At 35.8% G+C, this 8,991-nt stretch overlaps 1 protein-coding gene across 5 annotated transcripts in view; it reads right to left on the bottom strand.

Annotated features, from left to right (window-relative positions):
• Positions 1-496: 496 nt before the first annotated feature.
• Positions 497-8,991, bottom strand: part of SNCAIP (synuclein alpha interacting protein) — a 107,347-nt gene continuing 98,852 nt past the window's right edge. For 4 of the 5 annotated variants that reach the window (XM_087715843.1, XM_087715842.1, XM_014055987.2 and 1 more), the window contains 2 exons: positions 7,887-7,957; positions 497-1,089 (listed from right to left, as the gene is read on the bottom strand). In XM_087715843.1, the coding sequence (XP_087571969.1) occupies positions 1,005-1,089; positions 7,887-7,957 (156 nt within the window). In that variant the 3' untranslated portion in view covers positions 497-1,004. The remainder of the gene's footprint in view (positions 1,090-7,886; positions 7,958-8,991) is intronic. The other variant, XM_014055988.2, reaches the window with a different exon arrangement.

Below are 8,991 nucleotides of genomic sequence, written 5' to 3'. Positions count from 1 at the left end.
TCCATCCAAAGTTGTATTTAGATATTATAATGCAACATCAAGCTTAACTCCTTGTTAATACAGACTGCCTTGCTGTATTAATGTTTTAGGTAGGTGCTGCATGAACAATGGAACACAAGTTCATTTGACTTTGGGACAGAAGGTGTATCTACTCAAATAGATTCAATGTTGTTGTACTTGAGCTGTTATCTTACTTTATGGACTCTATATCTACTTTTCAATGAGCTGTCTGAATACTAGTGGAACAAATCCTCATTCTAATTTATATAGTTTTTGATGATGGTAAAGATGATGATGATCAGAGGCCAAAACTGCATCAAACAAAATGATGATCAGCGGTCAAAACATCAGCATCCCTATAAAAATGATTTAATATAAAAACATCCTAACCATAGTTTAACTATGATTATTTAAATAAAAGACACAAAGTGTTTAAAATGAATTGGATCACAAAGATAATTAAAAGAAATGAAGCAGAACACACATTTGATCATGTATGCACTTTGTTTTGGTTAATACTGGTTTATTTTCTTTTATACAAACATTCAGAAAGAGTGACAAAATATAGGGACCAAAAGAAGGGAGGGAACCATTGCCCTTGGCTCAGCATCAATCTGTACTTAGAGCCTTTCTTTCGTCTTCTTCCTTTTTTAAAACAGTCACAAGTAGGTTTTGAAAAAGAGAGATACAGACACGTTACATTATACCCATGCAACAGATAATGTAAAAAATGGAGGTCAGATGATTATTTGGAAGGATCCTTGCATCACTGGGTTTCCAATCATGGCTTTTTTCATCCCTGCCTTAAACAGAACACTTTACAAAAAGTGACATAGACACATACATGATTAATTTTTGTATATTGTCTAATGGCTACAAATTTAAGGCATCCTAAAAGTTTGTTATTTTGCTGGTGAAATTAGTATCTCATATGGGTGAGTTCCAAGAGGGAAGATTTCAGGCCATGTTTGGAGGAAGACTATGAGATCCAATGAAATGTTAAGTCAAAGGAACAATTCTTGAAGCTCTGGTTCTTCAAAACAGTTTTTGCTGTAAAAACTCTGAGGTTTTTCATTGTAGCTGTTATGCCTAGCGAGAAAAAAAGAGAAACATTTATGATCAAATAACCTGTAGTTAATCATAATCCAAAAGTAGCATTAGTCTTAGATTGGCACAGACATTTGGTAGACTATCAAATATGTAGATAAATTTTAATCTTATAGCTAGTAAATACCACAGAGATTATTTGTATTCCAATCTCCATCCATCCTGCTGTCAGAGACAATTACAGCATACCGTATGTGAATTCACTTGGACTATGGCAATTACCTTGTGGGAAAATCCAACTTTTATAAAAATTGATTTATTTCCACCAAAGCAATCTGGAATAAATATCTACAATTGGGAAATGAGAAATGATTTTAAATTCCAGTAAATCCCCCCCTCCACATACACATCATAATATGCAGAATGATAAACTATGTGGAGTTAACAGATCTTTCAATGCTGAACTAAATTTGAATATGAGAGGTTCTTCTATTATGCATGTGGATATTAAAAAGTATGCAAATAATAAGCAGAATTTTTCATAATAATTTTATTCTGCCTAAGTAGACACTAATTGTAAAAATATGCTGTTTATCCCCCAATGCATAGATCATTAAGATTATATTATTCAAATACAATCATAGTATTAAAAAACTGTATACTATACATATATTTGCAAAAATGGTTTTGCACTGTATAAATAGCTGTTAATTAAGAATTGAATTTGCATTTATAGAGGAACTATGGGGAATATGTAAGTAAAGAAAATTAAAACCTCTTCCATGATATATTTCAGAAATATTCAGTAACTTTACACAGTGCTCTGTACTTCTACGGTTTGCAATTTGGACAGAAAACTAGCTAGGTCAACTGTTTCACAGTAGGCAACTTTCAACACATGCTCCCTTCCTCATTGATAATAGAAAGAACAATCTTAAATAATAGCACCATCATAAAATCTGTAATGAACTTGTCACTTTCCATTTCGCTCTCCATATTTTCTAATTAAATATGAATACATTGGTGTGACAAAAAGTTGCCACAAGCAGCTTGCTGTTTTTTTTTAAACAATAGCACTGCTAACTGCACCATGCAGACAACTGAATTTCACCTCTGAAACTTATATATAGCATTTTCTTTGTTCTCAAAACCCAATCTAAACAATGCTTGTCAATTATCTCAATTAACTTTCCTTTTAACCGATTGCCTGATTATGTGGTCAGTTACTATTGTCTATAGCAGGGGACCACAACCCTGCTAGAGTTGTCCAGCTGCTATAGTTGTGAAGTTGCTAAAGCTGCTAAGGTTGAACACCCCTAGTCTATAGTTTGATGTGGTGGTTAAGGTGCTGGATTAGAAATTGGAAGCACGTGTGTGCTTGTCATCCCTTAGACACAGAAACCATTGCTCAATTGTTTTCTCTTAGCCCAACTGACTTTGCAAGATTTCTGTTCTGAGGAAAATAGGAAGAAACATTATGTAAACCTTCCTTGAATTGTACAAAAAGAAGATAAACAATAAACAAAAAGAAATAATATGATGCTGTTTGATTCACTGCAATTTTGTAAACATTGTAGTCACTACTGTTCAAATGAAGTTCATAAAGTCTTTCTGTTCAGTTTTTAGCCTCCATACAATTGCATCAAATTCATAAATGATTAGGTACAAAAGGCCCCAGGTAGCTTCAGGTTTTTGGGTTTGAAGATAATTTCCAAATGAAAACAAAGTATTAATAAATGAAATATCCCTATCATTTCTACAGAAATATGCCTAGGAGGACATGCAATATAGACGTTCCCTGATGGCTATGCTGCTATTTTATGGGAGTAATGCAAGAAATCCAGCATAGTAACACATCAGTTCTTGGGATAAATAAAAGCTGTGGTGAGGATTTTGGGGTGTGTGTGTGTGTGAGATCCATCACACAGAAACCATGGTTTAATCTTTTTATTCCATGTTCTGTGATTTTGATGGCAATTTTAAAGAAGAAGTTGTGGGTTATTTGTTTAAAACCTTATAGCTATTGTAAGTTTTGGATGCATACATAAACATGCATATTGTATAACCCCTCCTTGCAAATATGATAAATAGCATAATTGAAGCTAAAACCCATTGCAATCATTTTTAACTGACAACTTTGAAGGCTCACACTTTCAGGCCAGTCCATTCCATTGTTGAAAAAATGTTTATGAAAAATGTTGTATTCTAGGGTAGGTCATCTTGTTCTTTCTATTTCAATACATCGGGACTAATTCCAAGATTTTTACAGTCCTTTCTGGAATTTCATGCAAGCAAAGTATGTGTTTTAACAATGAACAATACAACTATTTATTAGATAAACTATGGTTTTTTGTGTGCCGATTATATATAAAGTGTTTTGTACATAGACCCCAAATTGGAAATTTAACCCAGAAATGCTTGAGTTGGATATAGCAAATCTGTTGTTTTGTCTTGTTTCTTACTACATTTTCAAATAGTAGGTTACTCAAGTAACTGACCAAGAAAAACACTTCATACTCAGCATGATTGCTTGTTCTATATTTAAAACAATTGTGTATTTTCTAAGCTAATCTTCACAATGATCTAAACTTGTCCAGTTAAGAAGGCATCCTTGCTCAAATGTTTTCTATCTCACAAATATTTTGTTTGCTGTAATTCCAAGCCACACCATAGACACACATATTACATTTGGGATAATGCTTGCAAGCACTTTTGGGATGGTAATATTAACTAAGAAAACCCTCTTTTTTATGGTCCTGCTTATATTGATTGCAGACAAAAGACCAAAAATAAAATTTTCTTCACACTTTTTTCTCCTTAAGATTTACCCTATTTTTAGGATAAGCCATTATTGGTAGTTATGAAACTGAGAGATGAATTAACACAACCTATGAATTTTATTTTGTTCACAGGATGTTCTACCGCAAAAGCAGTGGTGATACTATTTTTACCAACTCTCCCACTGCCAACTACCATGAGGTTCTGGAAAGTATCACGTTCTTAGGAGCACTTTTTGAAGTGTTTGAAGTCCCATACTATACTTTAGAAAACTATTTTCCTCTTTTTCTCCTGGAAGGACTTTCACTGGATCCAAATGCTTTCTGCAAACAGAAGCTACATTTCATTTATAGAATAGCAAGTTTCAGATTTAAGCCAATGTATAGTCAGTGTTTCTCATCAAATTATAAGCAATCGTTTGTGAAAATTCTGACCTAACTTGGTTCTTATGGCTCACATTAAATTCTAAAGAGATGGGAACAAGCTGCTCTCAGATGAAGTGAAAAATGAAAAAGTTGTTTCATATATTGGGAAAAGCAGAGACAGTCTTATCCTCTACTCTGCATATATACTGTATTTTTCAGAGTATAAGATGCACCAGAGTATAAGACACACCAAGGCTTTGAAGAGGCAAATTAAAAAAAAGTTTTTGCACTTTGCACACCTCCAAAAATGGCCTGTTTTTCGCAAATATGGGCCTGTTTTTTTTAAAGGGCATGAATAGCTTTTATGAAGCTTATAGAGTGCTCCTGGGGGGGTGGACCACCCCAAAATTCAGCAAACAATGGTCCATTTTCTGTCAAAAAAAATAGCATGCATAGCCTTTAGGAGGCTTATAGAGTGCTCCTGGGTGCTGGGGGGGGGGGGCAAAATTGAGCAGAAAACAGTCCATTTTTTGCTCATTTCTGCCCCTCCCAGCCCCGAAGGAGCACTCTGCAAGGCTCCTAAAGGCTATGCATGGCCATTTTGTTGAAGGAGGTGGGGTTTCGGGAGGCAAAATATGCTGTATTCAATGTATAAGATGCACCCAGATTTTCAGCCTCTTTTTTGAGGTGAAAAGGTATGTCTTATACTCCAAAAAATACGGTAATCTGTTTAATTACACCTTTAAAGGCAGTGGTGGGATCCTGCTGGTTTAACAATCAGTTCGGTGATCATGTGCTTTGCTCCATGCACAGTTTTAAGAATACTTACCTTTCGCATTACTGCTGGGGAGTAACACAGCTGAGGTGTGGCAATCCATTTTGCCGTGCAAATCAGCTGAGGAGATATAGGTCAGTATAGCACAGGGGCAGGCAGCCTAGCCCACCAGATTGTTGGAGTGAACTGGTTCACTCCCAGCTGATCATCGGAGCTACCACTTTATCCTAACTGGCCCTAACTGGTAGAATCCCACCAATGTTTAATGATGTATATTAAAAGATTGCTACTGTCTTCAATGGAAGTGGTGGTGAAGTAATGCAAAAATAACAGCTTCTGTAAAGATGCTATAGTTCACAGCAGCATTTATTTAAGCACAAAGTTAATATCGTGCCCGCTACAAATTGTAGCCATGTGTAGCCTTCCTTCTTTCCTACAAGTAATTCATACCAAGTTTGCTTGCTGATAATAATGTGTTCAGATTACTAATGGATATTGGTAATCTGAGCACAAATATCTAATGAAAAAAGGAGTATTCATTTCTAAAAATGACTAACTTTGAGGGCAACAAAGTTGTAGATTCATTATGATTCATTATGCAGTAAGTACAAAGGTAATAAAAGTAATATAATAGCTTTCATGAGAAATGTAATTAAAATACTCATCACAGATAAAACATGATAGGTAGGTAAATAGATATAGGTATCTATCCATCCATCCATCCATCCATCCATCCATCCATCCATCCATCCATCCATCCATTCATCCATCATCTATCTACCCTAAAGTTGCATATACTTTTTTTTCTCTAAAAAAGGCATATAGGATGTATGGAATTTAAAAAGCTATAATGCATTTCATAAATAAAGACATCTACCTCCAAATCTGTTACTAAAATTATTTAACTTTTAATGTTATTGCCATTCTTGTTTTACCATTGCCAACTTCTTTGTTACATTGGGTGATAAGCTGCTAAAATAACTGAGTTCCAAGAATATGAGCAACTATAAAATTGGTGCTGCATTGAACCTTATGGACAACTTTATAGCTCACATCTTTTCCAAACGAGTGGCCAGTAAAAAATGAAATTTTGAGTTCGATTCAGACCTGTAGTAAGTGGAATTTTAAAATGTAAGAGGAAGGGGGTTGTGGGAGCCTTTTTGTTGCTTTTATGGTAGCCTTAAAAAACTACTCCAAAAGATCTCTGGGGGAACATACCATATTTTTTGGACTATAAGACACACCAGTGTATAAGATGCACCAAGATTTCGAAGTGGTAAGTAAGAAAAGAAGTTTTTGCCTTCCTTCAGCTCCCTGCAGCACTCTGCAAGAAATGCCCCCATTTCTGCCTTGCCCCAACCCTGCTGAAGCTTACAGAGGGCTGCTGGGGGCTGAGGAAAGGCAAAAAAGCCTCTGTTTTTGTGAAAAATGACCCATTTTCACCCATTTTTCACAAAATGGGGGCATTTTTGCCTTGCCCCAGCCCTGCTGAAGCCTGCAGAGGGTTGCTGGGGACTGAGGGAAGGCAAAAAGCCCTCTTTTTGCAAAAAAGGGACAGTTTTTCAAAAAAATGGGATGCAGGGGGCGGGGCTTTGGGAGGCCAAAAATGGCTGTATTTGGTATATAAAATGCACCAACATTTCCAAGCTCTTTTAGGGGGGGAAGGAACATCTTATACTCTGAAAAATATGGTAGTTCTTGGAATAGAGGTAGGCATCTTGAAAAGGATGCCAATATATACACTCTGGCAGTACAGTCATCTAAATTTTCATCCTGGTACAATTCCTACAAAAACATATGTGCTTTTTTCTGCCCTTGGGGTACCAGTCAAGCAGAGATCATTCTCATAATCTCCTCCCCTGTCCCATTGATGATAAAATCAGGGTCAAATTAATGGTGGTAGAGGAACTCAAGGGCTCCGTCTTTGAACATCCAAATTCTTGCAGATATTTTTAACTGATAGTGGTTAAGTTGCTTGTTTTATTTTGTTGGCATTTAAAAATATGAAGGCATTTTTAAAGTTCCTAACTGTAGTCCTGGTTTTATTTTGAACTGATTTTCTTATATCTAGCATTCTTTTTATCATTTTTCTTATTTTGTCTTCTTGTATTGTACGCTATGCTACATTGTTATGACTTGTGATTACAACAATAAGCCTATTTATATAGTTACTACTCTGGAGAATTGAGAAACTTTCCAAAACCATGTGAGAGGAAGGGCTGATGGCTGCAAGGAGAAAAGATATTTGGCAAAAATTGTTTACCAGCAGAAAACGTTTCTTTGATTCTCTCTCCAAACAGAAGTAGTATTTCATTCATTCATTCATTCATTCATTCACAGAAATGCAAGTCTGGTTCCAACCAAATATATTTACATTTATGAAAAGAGAAAAACACTTTAATTTTGGCCTACTTAACATTATTTTTGCATTAGAAAATCAGAGTTCAAAGACAAGTTAGAAAGACATGAGCCAATAGAGCATGAGGCACACTTTCTCTGAATATAAGTGGAATGACTTGGCCTATGCATAAGAGGAAATTTAATTTCCATCCTCATCTGCTGTTTGACTTCTATTCAAGAGGCTACACAATGCCAAACTGAACTAAAGGGCATTTTTGAATTTATGAGTACTAGTGTTTTTTATGCACATTGTGCCATGGAACCATTAAGCTAGTTCAGCTATGAATACTAGCAATGGTTTTTAAGAGTTTATGATATATTTTTATCAGACCAATTTCGTTGTATTTAAGTACAATGACAATAAAGATTATACTTATACTTATCAGATCAAAATTTTCTTTTCTTTTACAGTTATCATTAATTGTTGCAGTAGCTCAAGTTGTGAACAGTTATAAGTTGTAGATGCAATGAGAAAATAATAAAAAGCAATAAAAATGTTTTCAGTCTACATCAGGACATACCATGCATTGTTATCGAGGTGGTCTTCAATCTGCATGCGAGTGGAAAAACTGATGTAGCTGGAACAAAGAGCCTAAGGAAGGGCAATGCATTTGTCAGTTGAAGGGCCATGCAGCAAGCTTCTCACATGCACAATATACAGACAGCTATTAAAAAGGTAAGCCTATCAACAAATGGCCTGAACATCTATATTATAATTTGGCATTGAAATAGGCATGCAGCTAGAGAGCCAGTTTGGTGTGGTGGTTAAGGCATCAGGCTAGGGAGCAGGAGATGGTGAGTTCCAGTCCCATCTTGGCTACAAAGTTAGCTGGGTGACTTTGGACTAGTCAATTTCTCTCAGCTCTAGGAAGGAGGTAATGGGAAAAAAATTGCCAAGAAAAGAGCAGGGACTTGTCCAGGTTGTTCCCCAAGAATTGGACATAATTGAATGGAAGAAAGAAAAAAAAAGCATGCAGAATCTTCAGTGTCTAACTAGAGTCGTAGATGGAAGGGAGAGCTGTATCTATTGCACCTTAGATCAGGATGTCCTTTTGGCACACACTTTCTTTATATCAATATAATATAATTATCAATATAATTCTTGCTTTTTCTTGGAATGGGACTGTAAAATGTGATCCACTCAGTTATTTTATCAAAGCTGCCTCCCAAATCTCCTGATCAGGAATATGCAGCTTCTGTTGGGTCAAATATTATTTGATCTGCATGCCAATGGATGGAGCTAATACCTCAAATGGACATGAGATTTTTGGAACATTGCTGTTTTAAATGGAGAAAAGGGTGCCTTAGGCACCAACCATTTTCCTACTTAAAATCAACCCTCTCTTCCACCTACCCCCCCCCCCCCCAATATATAGACTGAACAGTTTTCTTTTTTCCTATCATTTTCAGTGGATTGGGATTTGGGATCTGGGAAAGAATGCTGGCAAAATGAATCTACCCTATAGTATTGGCACCTCTGTCAGCACCTTAGACAAAACTTTTTTTTATACCACTATTTTCTTTCTTCCATAACTTTCATCTCTGTGGCAGAATTTTATTTGGAAGTGTTTCCCCTTTCTTTGGATCTCTAGAAGCAAATTATGTGCTCCACAAATCCCATAATCT

This window comes from Thamnophis sirtalis, unplaced genomic scaffold, assembly GCF_051295495.1.
Source record: "Thamnophis sirtalis isolate CommonGarterSnake01/CBP01778 unplaced genomic scaffold, rThaSir2_p1.2 scaffold_5, whole genome shotgun sequence".
NCBI classification, from domain to species: Eukaryota; Metazoa; Chordata; class Lepidosauria; order Squamata; family Natricidae; genus Thamnophis; species Thamnophis sirtalis.
This window is presented reverse-complemented; position numbering and strand designations above follow the sequence as displayed.